This window comes from Candoia aspera, chromosome 4 (genome assembly GCF_035149785.1).
Source record: "Candoia aspera isolate rCanAsp1 chromosome 4, rCanAsp1.hap2, whole genome shotgun sequence".
In the NCBI taxonomy this organism is placed as follows: Eukaryota; Metazoa; Chordata; class Lepidosauria; order Squamata; family Boidae; genus Candoia; species Candoia aspera.
The window spans coordinates 104,233,594-104,256,332 of record NC_086156.1 but is presented as its reverse complement, the minus strand read 5'-3'; the positions used below and the strand labels follow the sequence as shown (position 1 = coordinate 104,256,332).

General features: G+C 45.8%; 1 protein-coding gene across 1 annotated transcript in view; it reads right to left on the bottom strand.

Moving 5' to 3' along the window:
• Positions 1–21,511, bottom strand: part of LOC134496824 (vomeronasal type-2 receptor 26-like) — a 37,214-nt gene extending 15,703 nt beyond the window's left edge. The window contains exons 1-3 of the mRNA XM_063302537.1: positions 21,498–21,511; positions 20,142–20,439; positions 8,472–8,637 (exon numbers count right to left, since the gene is read on the bottom strand). Coding sequence (XP_063158607.1) covers positions 8,472–8,637; positions 20,142–20,439; positions 21,498–21,511 — 478 coding nt within the window. The remainder of the gene's footprint in view (positions 1–8,471; positions 8,638–20,141; positions 20,440–21,497) is intronic.
• Between the last annotated feature and the right edge of the window lie 1,228 nt (positions 21,512–22,739).

Below are 22,739 nucleotides of genomic sequence, written 5' to 3'. Positions count from 1 at the left end.
CACTTGGAATCACCCCAAGTGATTCTGCTTGCTGCAAAAAGCCTCTCTTAGGATACATATACTTAAAAAAATATAAATTAGGTGATTTAGAAATGGGGTGGCTGGTCTTAATGTCCCCTTAAGGCTATTGTGCAACTTCGAAAATGGTGATGTCCCAGCCTGCTGGCTACTCTTACCAGTCAAGCATGAACTCTGTTTGTGATCTTCTGGCTGCAAGCAGCTTATTGTTATTTTTGAGATTAATTTTTTAAAATTATTTTTAAGTTTTGGCTTGTTTTCTATCCAAATATTAAGGAGGATTGTCTCCCTGTTATTATTTTTGTGCTAAATTTGAAGTTATTGCCGTTTTCTTACACATTGAATAAGCTGTTTTGAACTTTCAGTTTTCTGCTTCTACTTTCCCTGGGGAACTGTCTGCTTATCACTTTCACTTGTGTAAACCTATTCTGTAATTCTTTCATATCCTTGACTTTTGCTGGTTAAGCTCCTAGGGGGCACCATAATCTACTGTTTTTGGCTTCAGCGCAACTTAAGAAGAGATGACAACCCAGCCTCCCAGCTAATCACTCACCAGTCGATCAGGAAAGGCTATTCTGCGGAGAGCACATGGGGCTATTCCTAGGGTTCTCCTTAATCCGGAGAACATTTCTGGGCTCTAAGGAAACTTGCCTGAATCTGAAAAACAATCTGCGCTAAAGGTGCCATTCTCCCACCAGAAGCCTCCATACAGTTCTTCTGTCCATTTTTAAGACAAATCTCATAGTAATTTTTAAAATCAGTAGCATATGGAGGAATTCAGAAAACAGAAATATATATCATCCCTGCAGATATTTTCATAAATATGCAGCTAAACCATGAGGCTCCAGGGCATGATCAATATACTTCGCTTGTCAATTTTCATGTCGTCAGACAAGAAGATCTTCCTCCAAAGATGACAGCTGTCATGTCCCCCATTGCAATGCAATCATGCATCACAACGGGGAACATGCCTTTCCAGAAAAGGGAAGGAAGGAGGAAGCGAACATACTAATCCTTTAAACACTCAGATACAAATACAATTAAAGGACAAAGGAGACATACCTTTGTCCTGACCAGAGAAGCCATCATCATATCTCCTGGACATCTCTGCATTACCCCGGGGGACACACCTGCGCCGGACACGGGAAGAAGGCAGAGGCGATCAGCGCTAATCCTCCTGATCGCCCATCGAGACCCCGGTATCGCACCCCGATCGCCCATCAAGACTCCAGATCCGGACTGTGGGACAATTGGGTGTGGAGAAGGGCCAGGTTCATACTGCGGGTATTTACGGGATACCCTGCACGCCATGTGCTCATTCCTGTCTTTTTCTGTGTATGCATTCTGCTCCCATTAAACCGGAAATCCTTAGCCCTATCTAAGTGAGTCCGTGTCTTTTTGGGAGTAAGGCAACCATCACAATAGCCTAGTTAAATACAGTACCCCCAAATGTCCCACCTGCTGAAACTTGGGATTCCACACAAGGTGCTTTCATTGAGGATGAACATTTTCCCATCAGGGGCTCTGGAGTCCATTCTTCCAATCTGGACTCTCTGGAACGATTGATTATGGAAGGTGACCATGTTGAAAATGTCATATCCTGGGTCAAAGTCCCTTTGTCATCAAAAGAGATTTCATCTCCCACAGTTATTAAAATGGGTGTTCCTCAGAAAGTAGTGAAACTGGATTCGAGAGAGGGAAAAAGGCAGATCAGATCAGAAAGCAAGAGATGGGAAAAGTGGTCATTATTTTTGGAGTGGTGAATTCTGTTCAAGTTTGAGATTAGTAGGGATAAATTGAAAAGAGACAGATTCTCTCCTGAGTATCATTGTTATAAAAATAAAATGCAACCAAAGACCATTGCTAAGAAACCGAAGAAATTCCACTAGTATCTATTAAGATGATTCATCAGATATATTTTAACTTGCACTTTCCTTATTAATATAGCTTAAACATATACACCTTTCTTCGTAGGAAAGATGCAAAATTATAGTAAGATGAGTGCAGAGTTCAAAAATATGAAAAAAAAAATCAGGTTAAGACCATCTGGATCCATGAGCAACAGAGGATGTGAAATAAGTTTGAGAAATTATGAATGAGCCAAAGTATATTGTAGCAGAGAGAAAAGGATTTGTCCATCCAGCCTATTCTAAGAAATCTCCCAATGACACAGTTCCATTCATTCTACATATTCCAAAGTCCTTGAATATACTTGTGATTGGAGAAAAAATAGCCAGGAATGATTCATTTGAAAAATAGCCTGTGGTATTTCACTTCAGCTTCCATCCCTCAGTCTCTCCATTGTTCCATCACTGCTTAAGAGATTCTCTGATCTCGTTACCCATTCAGGATCCTGTCAGTTGGACAACCAATGATGGTCTGACTGCAGAAGTTATTCTCCATTGAAGACTGGCCTCCACTTCTCTCTCCTCTTCATTTTTTCTTACCTGAATCCTGTCAGTTTTCCAGTGAAGACAGAGTGGCCAAGAGCTGCTTGCTTTATGTCAACTAAACATTTTTTTTCAAATTATCTTAATCTTCTCCAAAATATTGGCTTTGTTTGGAATCACAGCAGAGTTCTTGTGGTGAATCTTGTAAGATCTGCAGTTGGTCCACTCTGCTTTGATTCAGGCACCTCTGAAGTAAAATCAAGCCCAGCATTTTCCTTATGCTTATCTGGATTTTTTTAAAATAAAGGAATCAACATTCTTAGTAGGAGACATAGTTTTCCCACAGTCAGGGAAAAACAAGACCAGAGAAACTACAACTGCCGCAAAATTAAATAAGGGGAGGAAACAGACCATTCTGCTCAAAAATAGGAGTGGGCAAGCAGTCTCTTACATTTTCAGGAAAGAAAAAGAAACACAGAAGACTTTGAGAATTGCTTCTCTACACAGCTTTTGTTACTGAATCACAGCATTGCAGAATTATTGAATTACAGTATTGCAGAAATTTTGAGTGTGACTTCCTAACTTTCTCTAATGAATATTCCTTACATTCTTGGATTTCTTGGATGCTGGCCTTCCTAACTGATGTCCGTCCCATACTGTTATAATGCATCGAAAACTGAGAATACATCCAAATTGTTATAATTCATATAAGTTCCCCCTAATAGAATGGTAAATTTTGTAAATTAAGATTTGAGAGGATCTGTTTTTCATATTCCCAGTCTAATCAGGAGCTGGTGGCATTTCTGGGGATCTCTCCTCCACATACAGGGCCGCAACTAGGGTCTTTGTCGCCCGGGGCAAACATGGGTTCTGCGCCCACTTTGGCGCCCCCCCAGCACTCATTTTGGTGCCCCACCAGCGTGGCACCCAGGGCACATGCCCCAGTTGCCCCCCCTAGTTGCGGCCCTGTCCACACACACACTGGGCCCAGCCCTGCTTGATTTCCGAGCCCAGAGAAGCTTGCCCAGGTGCCGCAACTTACTAAGGAGATATAATATACGAAGGGCTGTTTTCACATGCAGAAAATGGTAAAGCAGGAGACATCATTCCATTTCCTTTCTGGTAAAGAAGCAGCACTTCCCCTTGAACTCTATCTTGGATATACACAGAGATCTCCTACAATCTTTCTTCATGACTACCAAAGCAGGGGCTGTTGAAGCATATATTTGTATGCAAATATATGTTTTCTATATCAGTGTAGATGGAGACAGTCCCAAAGAAGCAGTTGCTGGGCTCTTTAGCAGTAACACAAAAGTCATTGGCCAGAGAAAATGAGATGGCATGAAGAAGGTTGAGGAGACCAACTGAAGCAATTTTAGATTTTATGGGTTGCAGGTATGACTCTATTAGTTTTGCAGCACCTCACATGTCGTGAGTGCTTCTTCTTTTTAATTATTAATCATTTTTAAAAGAAAAAGAGCAAAGAAGCAAGTAAAAGGAGAAAAGAGAAAAAAATAATAATCGGTACAGTAATATAATATCTATAAGCGGAGACAGGAATTACCAACGTTGTACAGCTCGTGCTCAGTGTATCTTTGATTGGAAATTAACCATGGAAAACATTAAATTACACTTAAGTACATTAAATTATTTTAACAATGTGAGTAAGAGTTTAAATTTGTGAACTAATTGCCATAATCTCTGCTATTTGTCCACCACCACCACCACCCATGAAAAAAACATGATAAAACTGATAAGGCTTCACATCAGGATAAACCAATAAATGGCAGCAAACCAGACAAGAGCCCATTCTGCAGCAGTTGATTGACTTGGAAGAAAACTCTCCAATGTGACTAAGCCAGATTAGAATCTTAATTGCACCCAGGTCATTCCTAACCTTTAATTCCTTGCTGCAGAGCAACAAATCCACAGCCTTTATGCCACTGTTTCCCACCACGTCCTCTTCAACCCTTAGGCAGGTGAATCTGAGAAGAGTGATGACATACCTGCCATGGCTGAACTTCCCAAAGATTTGCCCCATCCTGATGCCTCAGAGAACCTGGTTTTGCTCTGGTTGAACGCATTGCTTGCAAAGCATGTGCTGCAGCATAAACTGCATTGTAGATGTTGTAGCTCTCTCCAGACATGGTCATTTCAAACAGCGAGCCGGGGAGTCTCACCAGTTCTTCCTTCCCAGTGCAGCATTTTGCTTCTTTGCGATTACTAGATAATGAACACTCAATTGCATACATCCAGAACAAATCAATAAAAGGTAAGGAAAGAAAAAAAGGGTTCATTCTCTCAAGAAACTCCTGAAATCTTGGTACCATGTTTCTATGAAGTGAGAAAAATAAGGAACCATTGAAGGATTTTGTGCGGAAATGCATGTTTTGCCTTAAAACATCGGTGAAATCCCAGTGAAAGGTCATGATCCACACTCTGTGGTCCATTGGATGCCTCATGTCAAACTCACAGATTAATAGAATTCATTGTAAACCCTCCAAAGATTGGTCATCACCGTAGACAAGAAGCACATTGGTTTCACTCAGGAAGATCATATTTATTATGTTTATTAACTTTGGAGTAAATTATTGAATTTCAAAGTTATTACTGGGATCAACTGCATGAAAGCAATGCAAATATCATTCTGGAAGAGCATTGGCTGGAGATTTTGGAGAAAGGTTTCCCCTCTCTCATCCTCTGAGACCAAAAGCTCAATCCAGTTCCATCCAAAATACTTCAGTAGCTGAACAATCCTCTCATACTGTAAGTTTTCATTGGAAACCATGCTGAAGAAGGAAGGGAACTGCCTTTTAACACTGAGGACTGGATCAAAGGAGCCATAACTGAGCTGTTTGGAAGAGGCATTGAGAATTAAACTGAGAAGTGCATCCTTTTTGTCCTGAAATTATGTATATGTATATGTATTCATTCCCTCCTTCCATATTGGATTGAAATAACAACAATGCTTGAAATGTACCTGTTGCCTGACTCCCACTGACTCTGGGTGGTTTACATGTTCTGAAAATGATTGAAAAACAAAGAAACAACACAACACAAAAAAGAACAAAGTCAGCAGAGATGAGAAACCGAGATGGGAAAAAAGAAAAAGAAGAAAAGGAGGCTTCAATCACCCTTGTTTGTTAACACAAAATGTTAAAAGGTTTTTAAAACATGGAAACAGCAGAAAGAAAGAAAGAAAGAAAGAAAGAAAGAAAGAAAGAAAGAAAGAAAGAAAGAAAGAAAGAAAGAAAGAAAGAAAGAAAGAGAGGGAGGGAGGGAGGGAGGGAGGGAGGGAGGGAGGGAGGGAGGGAGGGAGGGAGGGGGAGGGAGGGGGAAGGGGAAGGGGAAGGGGAAGGAAATATTAAAGATGGCAGAAACACTGAAGCCTGATGGGAGCAAAGAAAAAACATACCCCACCATCTCAAGGGGCTTCAAGCAACCTCCACTACAGCATGGAGCCAACTCCGAGCCACCTCCCTGGATGCTTTCAAGAGAGGCCTGGCACTTCCTTCAGAGTTGCTGGCTCAGTCTCACCCCAGATCACATCACCAGACAGTGCCCAGTGCCTGCCCTGCCCAGTTAGAGTCCAAGGCAGGGTGAATCTGACCAAATTACAAGCAACCAAAGGTCACAAACAAGATTTCCATGGAAGGAACATATCACAACCTTCCCAATAGGAGAATCTGAGAATTTGTGCTCCCATTAGAATTTGGAGAGCTGGTAGACTTCAAATTCTATACTTCTCATCCTTGGATCTTCTGTCTCAGATTGATGGGAACTCAACTTTAGCAACAAGCAGGCCTCTTCTTTCACCACTGTGGTTATGAACATTTTGGCCAGTAATCAATGAGTTATAAGTTTTCATCCCTAAACTAAAAAAATTAGTCTGGGTTAATAGTTAAGTCAGAGATATTGCCATGTAATTCCAGATATGGCACCTTGTATATTGAATGTCTACTCCAGGAAAAATCCTGGAGGCAGAGTTTGGTGGATTTTCTTCTATGCCAAAATAAAATACTACTTTTAATTTCCCCTCTTGTCTATCTTTATCCAATATACTTTTTCCTGAATATTTTTACTCAACCACATCCATTGTTTCTGATCATAATTATTTAACCATTTCTTCAACATAATATGTTCCCATTCTGTGTTTTTCATCATTTCTTCTATGCAACAGAATGTCCTTGAGATATTAGGATTTGCCCAGAATTTCTTGCCTTTGGGAATACCAGTTCAGATTCCTGGGCTGGAAATCAATTGCAAATCCTCTCTTTTATGCAATTATTAGTGTTTATTCTGCTGCTTGTTGTTTATTCGTTCAGTCGCATCCGACTCTTCGTGACTTCATGGACCAGCCCATGCCAGAGCTTCCTGTTGGATGTCAACACCCCCAGCTCCCCCAGGGACGAGTCCATCACCTCTAGAATATCATCCATCCACCTTGCCCTTGGTCGGCCCCTCTTCCTTTTGCCCTCCACTCTCCCTAGCATCAGTATCTTCTCCAGGGTGTCCTGACTTCTCATTATGTGGCCAAAGTATTTCAGTTTTGCCTTTAATATCATTCCCTCAAATGAGCAGTCTGGCTTTATTTCCTGGAGTATGGACTGGGTTGGAGGAAAATTCTGAGAGTGCCTTGGACTGCAAGAAGATGAAAGGAACAACAGCTGGGATTTGGGATCTAACTTTTAGTCAAATTTTGTTGCTATCCACAAAAAGGTCCAAAGGGTTTCCCAGTGAGGCAATGATTGATCGATTGGGATCCACCAAGAATCAGAATGATGCAGCTTGCCATTTTAGTAAGAAGAAAAAAGTATCCAAGGAGTTTTAAATGAATAGAGCAGAAAGATCTATTTAATGGCTCTGATGATAATTAACTACATCCAATTAATTCAAAAATAGGCCCTGGGCTCAGGCTAATTCACGTCTCAGGGATGCTATTCTTCTCCATCCTATATAATGGGGAACTGCCACATGGTTTTTATAATTGCCTCCTACCTTTCAGGACTGCAGGCTTTCTCTAGTGACATCTCTAATGTCCCTTTGGAACATCTTGCCCCCGGAGGTAAGATTAGCCCCATCGCTTTTAGCCTTCCAGAGGAAGTTGAAATCTCTGCCACCAGGCTTGGGGCAGGGAGGAGAATCAACATACTTGGGGTCAGCTGGTGCCTTGAAGTGCCCCTCCTACATGACGGTTGAAGAGATCATAGCAATCTGGATTTTATGAGCTGGGGTAGTTAAGAAATTGTTTTGGTTTTTAATGGGATTTTATTGGAATATTACTGTCTTTTTATTTGAGTTTTTATTGTACATTTCTTCTGTGTTGTAAACCGTCCAGAGTCCCTCCAGTTGGAGGAGATGGGCGGTGACAAATTTGATAAATAAATAAATAAATAAATTCTTTTTCCTATCCTGTTAAAAAAAAGGGATGCCCCAAAGTAGAACAGGATGGAAATGTTGCAGTGGACAGCAGCTCACCATCAGCGGCTAGGCCAAGTCATCTTTACTCTTTCAATGTCCAGGATAAAATAAGGAGACAGACAGACAGACAGAAAAAAAGGGACAAAGCTACAACCCTGGGTCTAAGACTTCCAAAGTGGGAGAAGGTAGTGGTGTAATAGTATAAGGTAAAGGTAAAGGTTTCCCTTGACGTAAAGTCCAGTCGTGTCCGACTCTAGGGGGTGGTGCTCATCTCCGTTTCTAAGCCTTAGAGCTGGCGTTGTCCCTAGAGACACTTCCGGGTCATGTGGCCAGCATGACTAATGGAACGCCGTTACCTTCCCACCAAAGTGGTACCTATTGATCTACTCACATTTGCATGTTTTCGAACTGCTAGGTGAGCAGGAGCTGGGATTAACAACGGGAGCTCACCCCGCCATGCGGTTTCGAACTGCCGACCTTCCGCTCAACAGCTCAGCAGTTTAACCCGCAGCGCCACCGTGTCCCTGTAGTGTAATAGTACATTGACCCTAAAAATGCAACCCAAGTAATTCTCAAGTGCATAATATCTTAGCATTAAATCTTTAACCTACACCCTAATCTCCAAAAGGGGTACCCTCTCACAGCCCAGCCAGGTGTCAGTAATACACACCAGGTCAGCCCTCTCATCCATGATCAAATCACAGCTGTGGGTGGCCTTATCACAGACCAACATGGTGTTCAGCAGCAACAGTTCAAAGCCAGGGCCCTTGAAGGTCTGCTGACTGGTGCCCCAGCTGAGACCAGGGGGCTGGAACGTACCACAAGAACAACATCTGAAGGATGAGTTTCCCAAGAGCAGCCCACCCCTGTCTCCCATTACAACTCCCCTACACATTGTGTCATGTCCCCCGTTGCGATGTATACATACATCACAATGGGGAACATGCCTTTCCGGTGAAGAGAAGGGGGGAGGAAAGAATCAGTGCTAATCCCATAAGCACTGAAAGACAATACAGATAAAGGACAAAGGAGCCATTCCTTTGCCCTGACCCGGGAAACCATCATCCTATCTCCCTGACATTTCTGCATTACCACGGGGGACACACCTGCTCCGGACACAGGAAGAGGACAGAGGTAATCAGTGCTAATCCCCCTGATCACCCATCGAGACTCCGGAATCGCCCCCTGATCGCCCATCGAGACTCCGGGTTCACCGTCGGTCAGGACTGTGGGACAATGGGGGGTGGGGAAGGATCAGGTCCACAACGCGGGTATTTACCGGCTACATTGCATGCCATGTGCTCATTCCAGTCTTTCTCCATGTCTGCATTCTATTCTTAATAAACCAGATATCCTTAGCCCTGGCTGGTGAGTCTGTGTTTTTTCTGAATAAGGCAACCATCACATAAAGACGGGAATCAAAAAAAAAATTTTCCACTAGCACCATTCCAGATTTCGTCTGTGAGGGATCAAAGCTGGCGATGGAAAGACTCAACCCACAAAGGGTGGCTACCAGAGGACCGGCGAGGGGGCAACCAACTCCACGGCATGGGCGATCGGTGAGAACACTATTCCCAGACGGTACGAAATCCAGGAGGGTTAGAGATCAAGCTCAGAGTAGGAGGAGGCCAGAAGGAGCAGGACACCTGAAACCACCAGAAAGTCGCAGGGTGAGTGGGTCACCCTGGACAAAATGCCGGGATCCCTGCCAGGGACACTCAGGACATCTAGGATGCCACGGGACCGGCTGTCCTCGATGATCGCAGGAGCCAAGGAAAGGCGCCAGATTGGACGAACCGAGGAAGGCTCCCAGACAGCTGAGAGGCTGAGGATAATGGAGGCGAGGCTGGAGTCATTTGAGCAGCTGTTCCTGAGATGGTCGGTGGCGTGGGAATCCCGAGGAAGGGGTGAGGGGGAACCAGGTACCAGAAGTTCATCACCCCCCCTCCCACCCTGGAGACTTGACTGCTGGGAAGAGGCTGGAGCCAGCATGAAACTGAGGCAATGCCGCCCAGAGTCCGGCTTGGGGAAGCCCCACACTGAGACTGGAGAACCCCAGCAGCCCGAGGTACATCCAGACGACCAGATGTGGTTTGGAGCCCACCAGGAGTGGGGGTGAAAGACTTCGGGGTCAAATTCGCCGGGGACCCAGTAACATTATCCTTCTTCCTAACAAATGCCAAGAACTACATGGAAGAATTTGGGCCATATTTCTGCTCAGAAAAGGGCAAAATTAACACCATTGCTAACAAACTTAAAGGAAGGGCGGCTGACAGGTATGTGCAGCTATGCCCCGTCTGGTTGCTCGTTTTCACTCTGCCTACCCTGACAAGCCTGCTCTTTAGCATTTTTTTTTGGGGGGGGGGTGATATGTCATGTTTCCCCATTTCAATGTTCTGTTAACATTGTAACATTTCACATGTCACGTCGTTTTCCGTGTATACGCGCTGGGTTCGTTCGGGGTTTTTCCATTCCTGCGCTCTCCTTTGTTTTGGATCTTTGGAATGTGTGTTTGGGTTTGCAATCCTCTTCAAGGTTACTTTCCCAGGCACGTCTAACGGTTCCTAACACCTGGGAGGGGGTGCGTGCTGATGAGTGCTTGGGGCAGGACTGGCTTGAAGGCAAGGCTTTTAAGTTTGTATTTGGCGCGCTTTTGCTCATTCTCAGCTTTCTCTGTATTTGCATACTATTCCTTTAATAAATCAGTTATCTTTAAGCCCGAGCTTGTGAGACTGAGTATTTGGGTTTAGGCAACCATTACATAAAGCTGAGAATCATTTAATTACTTTCCGCTAACCCCATCCAAAGTTGGGTAGAGAGGAGCGCTAGCGATGATCGAACCTCCGCTTCGCGAGAGTGAGGGGAGCGAAGAAGAGCCGGACTCGACGAAGACTCGGGTGGCTCCAACTTCGAGAGCGCAAAGAGCAGCACGTCGGGAGAGGCGAGATGCTCAACTGGATGAACTATTGTTAGCGGTGCAGGGTGCCACAGGGGGTGTACTCCAACCCCAGCCCGAGGTGGGAGCAGCACAAGGGGGGGGATCTCCACAGCCATCCTGGGAACCCGAAATCCCCTTGTCACCGAGGGTGGTGATAACCAACAGACCCTTAGAAGAGCCGGTCACCCCTGCACGTATGAAAGCAATAGAGGACAAGATGGAAATGATAGTGACCCTCATCAAAGATGCCACCAAAAGCTCGGGGTCCCTACAGGAGGACTGAGAAGAGGAGCCCTCTCAGCTGTTTCTGCCCCTATGGAGTTCCCTGTCATTCAGGGGAAGAGGCAAGACTCGAGTCCCCCGGCCCGTGGGGGGAAGGGAGTCAAGGGCATCCCGAGATCGGCCACCACTGGTGGCTCGACGCACGTTGTTGTTTGCGGAGCCACCACAACCGGTGGAGCCGGTAAGGACCTTCCCACCCTTTGGGGTGAAGTTTGATGGGGACCCTACCACGCTTTCCTTCTTCATTACCAATGCTAGACATTATATGGAAGATTGGGGTCATAATTTCCGCTCTGAACAAGGCAAGATTAATTTCATTGCCAATAAGCTGAAGGGAAGGGCAGCTGACTGGTACGTAACATTGTGCCAAGCTGAGGCCACGAAGTTAGAGGACTTTGATGAGTTTCTGTGGGCGCTGAAACAGCACTTTGAAGACCCATTAGCCCAAGAGAGAGCGAAGAACGCCCTTAGAAAACTCTACCAGGGGACCCTCTCTGTCGCAGACTATGCTTTAGAATTTAAAGCCCTGGCAGGGAAGGTGGAAGACTGGTCCCAGTCGACATTGGTGGAGATGTTCAAGCAAGGGCTGGAGACGGAAATCTTCCATTGGGCTTTGGGCAGGGACGATCCCAAAACATTATACGGCTGGATACAGTTGGCAGGCAGTGCGGAAAGTGCCCTACAAATGTATGCCCAAAGTAAGGAGCTGAGACAGACCTGAGCCGCGAAAGGGGTTCGGGCTGCTGGATTTTCCAGTCGCCCTAAACCAAAAACCTGGGAGGAAGAAAAGGAACGGCGATTGGTGAAAGGGCAGTGTTTAAGATGCGGGAAAGAGGGGCATCATGCTACTTCGTGCCCGAGGCGCCGGCCAGAAGAGCGACCCGGGAAAACACTGGGAAAATTGCCCTCCCTGCCGCGCAAGATGAAGGCTGCCTGTGCTGAGCTCGACCCTCCAGACCTCCCTTTCGGGGATGAGGACGAGGAATTACAATTTGACCAACTGGCGGGAAACGCTTTCCACCTGTCCTGAAGGGCGCCCTTGGACAGGTGGAGGAAACTGGGTGCGACCACGATTCGGTGAGTGGGAACTTCCCTACAATGACTGTCAAGGTAAAATTGGGCTCTAGAACTAAGACTGTTGAAGTCTGGGCCATGCTGGACTCGGGTTGTTCTCGCTCGCTGATGCATCCTGATGTCGTAGCTGCCCTAGAACTGCCCACGTTCCCTCTACCACGGCCCATGATCTTCACGCAATTGGATGGGACCATGGCGGGGGGGAAGGCTGTTACTCACTCTACTGGACTGGTGGCTTTGCAGATGGGCACTCATTGGGAGAAATTGCCTTTTGTCATTGCTCCGGTGGGGGGCCCTTTGGTGATTCTGGGAATGCCTTGGTTTGTGCAACAAAACCCTTTTATTAATTGGCTACATAGAACTGTAACGTTTGCTGATGGATTTTATAAAGTACCTGAAAAGGACTTATTAGAGGACATGGAGGGAGGTCGGGTGGCTAACACTACAGTACAAACTCTTTCGCCCCTCGAAGGGCTGCCCAGCCAATATCAAGATTTGGCTGATGTATTTGGGGAGAAGGAAGCAGATCGCTTGCCACCTCACCGGAAAACAGACTGTGCCATTGAGTTCCTACCTAATGTAAAGTTACCTCACCCAAAGATTTACCCCATGTCTCCCAAAGAGCTAACTACGCTGAGGGAGTTCATTGACAAAAACTTAGCTCGCAGTTTCATTGAGCCGGCGAACTCCCCGGTGGGGGCTCCTGTCCTCTTTAGACCAAAAAAGGATGGCTCACTGAGGCTATGTACCAATTTCCGCAGGCTCAATGCAGTCTCAATATTAAATAAATATCCTTTACCCCTTATCAAAGATATGTTATCACATCTGGCCAGAGGCAAAATCTTCTCAAAATTGGATCTGAGAGAAGCCTATTTTTGCATTCGCATAAGAGAAGGGGATGAGTGGAAAACAGCGTTTAACTGTCCACTTGGGGCTTTCCAATACAAAGTCTTACCCTTTGGTTTATCGGGTGCACCTGGAGTTTTTATGCAACTGATCAATGAGGTCTTGCACGACCACCTGTTTAAGGGAGTACTGGTGTATTTGGATGATGTATTGATTTATACTGAAACCATGTCTGAACATATTCACTTGGTGCGTCAAGTGCTTGCTAAATTGAGAAAAGCTGAGTTGTATGCTAAGCTCTCCAAATGTGCCTTTCATCAATCACAAATCGATTATCTGGGATATAGGATTTCCGCTAAGGGCATTGAAATGGACCCTGCCAAAGTGGAAGCTATTGTAGCATGGGAGCCTCCACATACAAGGAGACAATTACAAAGTTTCCTTGGATTCGCCAATTTCTATCGAGTATTTGCCCAAAATTTTGCTGAAATCGCCCTCCCCCTTACTGAACTGTTAAAAACTAAAGCGCAGGGGGATACGCGGTGCTCAAAAAACCCAGGAGCGCTCCTTAAATGGACTCCAACCTGTCAACAGGCTTTCAAAGCACTCAAACTAATCTTCACTACTGAACCCATCTTGCAACACCCAGACCCGACCAAACCTTTCGTAGTGCAGGTTGATGCATCCGATTTTTCCATCGGAGCACTACTACTCCAGTCAGACCAGTCTGGCACCTTAAAACCCTGTGCTTACCTCTCTCGCAAATTCACTGAAACAGAGAGACGGTGGCACGTTTGGGAAAAGGAGGCGTTTGCTGTAAAAACGGCTTTGGAGACTTGGCGCCACTTACTGGAAGGGGCTTCAACCCCTTTTGAAGTATGGACGGACCATAAGAACTGGAAGTGTTAAGCCCCAGTCGAAAACGCAGCCCCAAACAACTTCGCTGGGCTGAGTTTTTCAGCCGTTTTGACTTCACACTCAAATTCATACCCGTCAAGAAAAACTTTTTAGCCGATGCGCTCTCCCGCAGAGCCCAAGATGCTGGCCCAGGGCCAACAGTTCAAGGCACAGTCTGGACTGAAAAACAATTAAGTTTGGCAGCGGTGACACACAGCCAAACACGAGCGCATCAAATGCAGCCTCAAGCCGCTCCGCCTCCCAGCCGCTCGCCGCGCTTGCCAATCCCATCAGATTTGCAACAACAGTTGCTAATCCACCTTAAAAATGATACTTGGTTACAAACCAATCTACACACTGTAACTTTCACTGACGGTTTTGCCTGGCGCAACGATCGTCTCTATGTCCCTGATGCTTTGCGAAAAACCATCCTTCAGCGCTGCCACGATGACAAACTGGCAGGGCATTTCGGATATCTAAAAACGCTTCACCTGGTTCAGCGCCAATTCTGGTGGCCAACTTTGCTGAAAGACCTTAAAGCCTATGTCACTTCATGCCCTGTCTGTGCAGCTACAAAACGCAAGACGGGTAAGCCTCAAGGTCTCCTCCAACCAGTTGCCACTCCATCCTTCCCGTGGCAAGACATCTCCATGGACTTTATCGTTGACCTGCCACCTAGTCAATGAAAAACCATCATTTGGGTGGTCAAGGATTTTTTTTCGAAACAAGCCCATTTCATCCCATGCGCCTCTATCCCCACCGCGCAACAACTGGCACGCCTCTTCCTCGTTCACGTGTACCACCTCCATGGTATCCCCTCCTGTTTGGTGAGTGACAGAGGCACACAATTTACGTCACAATTTTGGCGGGCTTTTTTAAAACTACTGGGAACCAAACAAGCCCTGTCCACCGCTTGGCATCCAGAGACGGACGGTTCTACTGAGGCTGTTAATTCTACTCTTGAACAATATCTCCGAGCTTTTGTCAATTACCAACAGGACAATTGGATCAACTTGCTCCCTTTTGCTGAGGTCGCTTATAACAACGCCGTGCACCAGAGCACTGGTCAAGTTCCCTTTAAGGCTGTCTTCGGGCAGGAGTTCGTTCCAATCCCTGAACTCCCACACCCGCAGCCCCTACCAGCCTCTCTCACTGACTGGGCTGACACTCTCAAAGATTTGTGGCTAAACATTCAATAAGCTCTGCTCCATGCCCAAACCACTTACAAACGGCATGCCGATGCTAAACGCTCCCCTGAGCCTACTTTTGCTCTGGGGGATAAAGTCTACTTGTCCACCAAGTTCATTAAATCACCACAACCCTCAAAGAAACTTGGCCCTAAATTTGTCGGTCCTTTTTCTATCATAGCGCAAATTAACCCTGTTACCTTTAAACTCAATTTGCCCCATAACCTCAAACGTTTACATCCTGTTTTCCATTGCAGTTTGCTCAAGCCCTACCTACAATCAGACCGCTGGCATCCCCAACCGGTTCCACCACCTCCTCTCATGATTGATAACCAACAACACTTCGAGGTTTCGGAAATCCTGGACTCCCGCCGCCAGCGTTCCACTTTGCAGTACCTCGTTCGCTGGAAACATTTCCCTCATCCTGAATGGGTTTCTGCTCCCGATGTACACTCGCCCCACCTAGTTGCTCGTTTTCACTCTGCCTACCCTGACAAGCCTGCTCCTTAGCATTGTTTTTGGAGGGGGGGCGATATGTCATGTTTCCCCATTTCAATGTTCTGTTAACATTGTAACATTTCACATGTCACGTCGTTTTCCGTGTATACGCGCTGGGTTCATTCGGGGTTTTTCCATTCCTGTGCTCTCCTTTGTTTTGGATCTTTGGAATGTGTGTTTGGGTTTGCAATCCTCTTCAAGGTTACTTTCCCAGGCGCGTCTAACGGTTCCTAACACCTGGGAGGGGGTGCGTGCTGACGAGTGCTTGGGGTGGGACTGGCTTGAAGGCAAGGCTTTTAAGTTTGTATTTGGCGCGCTTTTGCTCATTCTCAGCTTTCTCTGTATTTGCATACTATTCCTTTAATAAATCGGTTATCTTTAAGCTCGAGCTTGTGAGACTGAGTATTTGGGTTTAGGCAACCATTACAGCCACCGTTTAATCATAGGCATTCTGTGGCTTGTACGAAGGAACCCATACATAAATTGGGAAACCAGGATGATCACGTTTGTAGACGGCTTCTACCAAGCACCTACAGGGGACCGAATTCCCCGTCCTGTGGTGGGGAGGGCAGTGTCTACAACCACACTTCTGGCTGCAGCAGCCCTGGAAGGCTTGCCGGACAAGTACAATGAGTTAGCAGATGTGTTCGGGGAGAACGAAGCAGACAAACTCCCACCCCACAGAAAGACTGACTGTGTGATAGAACTGGTCCCCAACACACCCTTGCCAAAGCCAAAAATTTACACAATGACCCAGAAAGAACTGGCAGCATTGCGGGGGTTTGTGGACAAGAACTTAGCACGAGGCTTCATAGAGCCCGCAAACTCGCCAGTTGGAGCCCCAGTGTTGTTTAGAGAAAAAAAGGATGGGACATTAAGACTCTGTTTGGACTCCCACGGATTGAATTCAGTTTCCATATCAAACAAATATCCCTTGCCTCTAATCAAAGACATATTAGCACATCTGGCAAGGGGGAAAATATTCTCTAAACTGGACTTGCGAGAAGCCTATTTCTGCATACACATACGGGAGGGGGATGAGTGGAAGATGGCTTTCAAATGCCCACTGGGATCATTCCAATATAAAGTATTACCGTTTGGTTTGACAGGGGCACCAGGGGTATTTATGCAATTGATCAATGAGGTCTTGCACGAAAACTTGTTCAAGGGGGTCCTTGTGTATTTAGACGATGTATTGATATATTCTGAGACTGAAGAGGAGCACGAACGCTTGGTTAAGCAGGTGCTCAGGAAACTCCGCAAAGCCGAGCTATTTGCCAAGCTTTCTAAGTGCAAGTTTCATAAATCTCAGCTAGATTATCTGGGTTACAGAATCTCTGAGAGGGGCATCGAAATGGACCCTGGGAAAGTCCAGGCCATCCTGGCATGTGAGCGCCTGCGCATTAGGAGGCAACTACAAAGTTTTCTGGGATTTTCTAATTTTTACAGGGGGTTCATCAAGGGACTAGCAGAAATCGTTTTGCCCCTTACTAATTTACTCTGCACCAGGGGTCTGGGAGTCACGCACAAGGCATGAAACCCGGGAGCACTACTTAACTGGACACCTGAATGCCAAAGGGCTTTTGATCATCTCAAAAGCCTGTTCACAGCCGAACTGGTTCTACAACACCCTGACCCCACCAAGCCCTTTGTAGTCCAAGCAGATGCCTCCGATTTCTCAATTGGGGCTATCTTGCTTCAGCGGAATCCAAATGATCAGCTGAAGCCCTGCACGTACCTCTCCTGCAACTTCTCTGAAACAGAACGGAGATGGAATGTATGGGAGAAAGAGGCTTTTGCCATCAAAGCTGCCTTAGAGGCATGGCGACACCTCCTGGAACGGGCCACTTGCCCCTTTGAGGTCTGGACGGACCACAAAAACCTGGAAGTGCTCAGTACCCCGAAACGCCTCAGCCCCAAGCATGTTCGCTGGGCTCAATTTTTCAGCCACTTTAATTTTCAGCTGACGTTCATACCAGGAAGAAAGAACTTCTTAGCTGACGCTCTCTCTAGGCGGCCCCAGGATGCCAGTCAGGCATCAGACATTATAGGTACTGTGTGCACCGACACACAGCTGGGTTGCCAAGCTGTCACGCACAGCCAAACTGGAACGCAGCGTACTCCGACACAACCACCCGCAAGGGGAGGGAGACGCATGTCAATTTCATCGCAATTGCAACAGCAGTTCATACAAGGCTTAAAAACGGATACATGGTTGCAAACCAATAAAAACAATGTTTCTTTTGAAAATGATTTGGCCTGGAAACAAAATAGCCTGTACGTGCTGGAGCAATTGCAAGCAGAGGTTCTGAGACATTCTCACGATGACAAAATGGCATGGCACTTTGGCTTCGTAAAAACGTTACATCTGGTAAGATGACAATTCTGGTTGCCCACACTTAGGAGGGATGTAAAAGATTATGTCGCTGCTTGCCCTACATGTGCTATGGCCAAACGAAAAGTGGGTAAGCCCCAGGGACTATTGCAGCCAGTGGCCAGCCCCTCCCGCCCTTGGGAGGAAATCTCGATGGATTTCATCATAGACTTGCCACCCAGCCAGCGTAAAATGGTCATCTGGGTGGTTAAGGACTACTTTTCGAAACAGGCCCATTTTATTCCATGCGCCTCCATTCCCTCCGCTCAACAGCTGGCACACCTCTTTTTAAATCACATTTACAAATTACACAGTACCCCCTCCTGCTTGGTCACAGATAGGGGTACACAATTTAATTCACAATTCTGGAAAGCATTTTTGAAGTTGATTGGCACCAAGCAGGCATTGTCCACTGCTTGGCACCCCCACACAGATGGCTCTACGTAAATCCTTAACTCCACCCTGGAGCAATTTTTGCACTCCTTAATAAGCTACCAGCAAGATGATTGGGTAGACTTACTCCCCTTTGCTGAGGTGGCGTACAACAATGCAGTGCACCAGAGCACGGGCCACACCCCCTTCTGGGTAGTCTATGGATGAGACTTCATCCCGATCCTGGAGTTGCCACAGCCAGCTACCCCGCCTTGTACCCCAGATGACTGGGCTGCTCAGCTAGCCAACATTTGGCCAATCATTCAGCTGGCTCTCTCCGAAGTCCAAGCAACCTACAAGCATTATGCGGACAACCACAGGGCTGCGCAGCCAGACTTCAAAGTGGGAGATAAGGTCTACCTCTCCACTAAATTCATTAAGTCTCCACAGCCCTCAAAGAAGTTAGCCCCCAAGTTCATTAGCCCTTTTCCAATAGTAGAAATAATCAAGCCAGTAACTTTTAAGTTAGAATTGACAAACAACTTGAAATGCATACACCCGGTATTCTATTGTGCCTTACTGAAACCGGCTACCTCCTCAAAGTGGCATAATGAAACCCCCCCGCCGCCTCCCATCATGATCGATGGGCAGCAGCACTTTGAAATAAAGGAGGTCCTAGATTCCCGAAGGCTACGGGGCACCGTTCAGTAACTGGTCTGCTGGAGACAATTCCCCCACCCTGAGTGGGTGCATGCCTGGGAGGTCTCTCAGCGCAATGGCTGGTCACATGCCTACATGCAGCGTATTCTTCCAAACCAGCGCTTTTAAGGTTTTTTGGGAGAGGCAGTATGTCATGTCCCCCATTGCGATGTATACATAGATCACAATGGGGAACATGCCTTTCCAGTGAAGGGAAGAGGGGAGGAAAAAATAAATGCTAATCGCATAAGCACTGAAACACAATACAGATAAAGGACAAAGAAGATGTTCCTTTGCGCTGACCAGGGAAATCATCATCCTATCTCCCTGACATCTCTGCATTACCACAGGGGACACACCTGTTCCGGACAAAGGAAGAGGACAGAGGTAATCAGTGCTAATCCCCCTGATCGCCCTACGAGACTCTGGAATCGCCCCCTGATCGCCCATCGAGACTCCGGATTCACCGTCGGTCAGGACTTTGGGACAATGGGGGGTGGGGAAGGATCACTGGCTGGTGAGTCTTTGTTTTTTCTGAATAAGGCAACCATCACAGCGATTTACAAGAAAACGGGGAAGGGAAGATACACTTCCCTCAATATAAAGATGCAACCTTCCTTAGCAATGACCATGTTGTTCTTGTCTGAAAAGTCGCTAGGGGACTTTTTCCTATAAAGATGGCACAAAAGCTGTTGGAGGGCAGGATAGTCTTAACACTTCCTTACAAATCCTCCTGGAATTGGGCAGTTTTAAGGTTACATCTAGGAAGGATAATTTTAGCCTGTGAAGTGACCAAGGGAAAAATGTCACTATTTTGGCCAAAATAGAAAAGTTAGAGATGCTGTCATACAACTCCAGATATGGCAATGTGTATACCAAATGCCTATTCCTCAAATGTACCTGTATGCAACATATGGTGTTTTTTTTCCCCTCTGCCAAATAAAATACTTTTTATTGCCCCCCCCTTTATTTGTACCCAATATATATTTTCCTGAATTTTTTTGATAGACCCTATTCATTTTTTCAAAATAGAAATTATTTTCCTGTTTCTTCATTGTATATTCTCATTCTGTCTTTTTCATCATTTCCTATTCTGTGCAGACTCTTTCTGAAACTCCATCTTGATCTGTGGAAAATGCTCATACCTGTGGAATCTTGTAGGTATTCAGGACGTGGGCCATGTGGATGGAGTTTGGGGAGGTGAGGCCACCAATGATAGCCAAGAGGTTCCTCCTCCTCCTTCTGACACAGTTGTAGTTGATGGGATTCCTTTGTTTCAAGAAGAGAAGATCTAGGAGGTGCTTACTGGCCAGCCTGACACTGAAACTGTTTTCATAAACCTCCAATCCTAGTGTGGTGTCGGGTAACAGCTGGAGGTCCTGGTTGATCTCACGAACAGCAAAATACATGGAAAGAATGTGCTGGTAGTTTTTTGGCATCATGCTGAAAGGAGAGTGCACAAGGACATATCGTTATACCAGCCATAGAAGCAAACTAGTTTTAATCATGTAGGGAATTCCAGCAATTTGTGCAGAGGGGAGTAATTTTGGATTTTCCAAAGATTGTAAACCAAGAATCAGATTTACTTTTCATGTGAACAGGAAATCCACATCCAGCAAATTTTCTTCATGAACTGGAATTAGATAATAAACCATTTGATGAGGGGTGTCTCCAGTGAATTTCTCAGAAGTGAGTCCCTTGGAATTTTATTCCCTTTAAAATACTGCTCCTAATGGGTTCCTGTGAATAATTACACTATCCTGCCTTTCAATTTCTGAATTCTGCTTTCCAGTTAGAGAAAACGCGGAAAGCCCCAGTATTTCTTCTATTGGAAAAAGATGGAGAGTCCAACGGCCCTGTTTTAAATGAGCTCTATGAGACTTTCATTCTTGGGATGGGTGAAGGAGAAATGTTTGAGTATGCTTTGGAAATTCAGTATTCTGAGAATGTATGCTAAATGTATGTTTGATAAATCTCAAAGATGGTCCATTACTTTAGAAGCCGATCCATGTTTTATGTTTTCTGGATGTTTACTTAAAGGCACCTCTCTGGGGGCCATGTTCAAAATGCCTAGTTCCGCTGAATGTGGCAGCCAAGGGATAGGTGCAGGATCTGAACTTGCATTATCTACCCCTTGCCTTGATTCTATCAGCTTTCTCTGAAGATGCAATGCACATAATTCAAAGAAGAAAGATGCACTTACTGTCCAAATAAATAAAACTCTGGCTCTTTGGTGAAACTCTGTAAGGTTCCGTCAATATTTAGAAGGGAAACAAATCCCCCAAGTATCATTTCCCCTCTGGAGGTGGCATGTTTTGCTGGAGCATTGGTGAGCTGACTGCTCATGAATTCGAAACTCTCACTGACCCTCTCTTGAAGGAAGAAGAAGAGCAGAAGTGTTTTGAAGGCCAGCAGTCTTGAGCCACCATCCCATCTGCTCATGTACATGGTCGACAGAAAGAGCTATGGTAAAGGCAAGGACCTTTTCTTCTTGAACAGACCTGAGAGGGTCCATGTCTGCTCTATTCAATTAAAACTCCTTGGATACTTTTTCCTTTTCTCTAAAATGGCAAGCTACATCATACTGATTCTTGGGAGATCCCAATCCATAAATCATTGTCACACTGGGAAGCCCTTTGGACCTTTTGGTGGATGGCCATGGGATCTGACTAAAAGTTAGACCCAAGTCCCAGCTGCTGTGGCTGGAAGAGCCTCTTCATGGAGGATCTCAGTCTGCAAGGTGAAAGAAGCTCCATTAGTGGGATGGGAGGTTGTGACCTAAGGAGCTCTGGTCTCTCCGGTGCCGTAAAACCAGCCAATGGACATCTACCAAATGAAGGAGAAAAGGCTTCGAATGTCCTGGATCAAAAGGTCCATTGTCCTTCTACAAAGATGTCATATTGGGCAGGGTTGAGGAGCACCTGACTCAAGGCTGAATAACATTCAAAGCAAGGCGAAGACATTCGTGGGTGATAGGTCTATGATTAGCTTTTTCTCTGTCATGGTAGTAAGATAACATTTAGTCAGTAATTATTTATTTATCTTCAAGACTGATCTCTTTGTGGTTCACAGCTACCATCACTTTGTGAGTCACAGCTACTGAAACATAATAGAGACATTCCCAACAAGGATTAGAGGAAGACTAAAGCTATAACACTTCAGCAAAGGATCGTTACCTTGTCGTGGTGCTGGAGCTTGAGCACCTCAATGATGCCATGAGCTAAACCGTGAAGGGCCACCCAAGACGGGAAGGTCATGACAGAGAGGTCAGACTAAATGCGATCCCTGGGGAAGGTAATGGCAACCCACCTCAGTATTCTTGCCGTGAAAACTAAATGGATCAGTACAACCAGAGATATGTCGGTATACCATCGGAAGATGAGACCCCCAGGTCGGAAGATGGTCAAAATGCTACTGGGGAGGAACAGAGGATGAGCTCAACTAGCCCCAGACGTGATGACGCAGCTAGCTCAAAGCCGAAAGGACGGCTAGCGGCCGACGGTGCTGGTGGTGAACGGCGAATCCGATGTTCTAAGGATCAACACACCATCGGAACCTGGAATGTAAGATCTATGAGCCAGGGCAAATTGGATGTGGTTATTGGTGAGATGTCAAGATTAAAGATAGACATTCTGGGCATCAGTGAACTGAAATGGACTGGAATGGGCCACTTCACATCAAATGACCACCAGATCTACTACTGCGGACAAGAGGACCACAGAAGAAATGGAGTAGCCTTCATA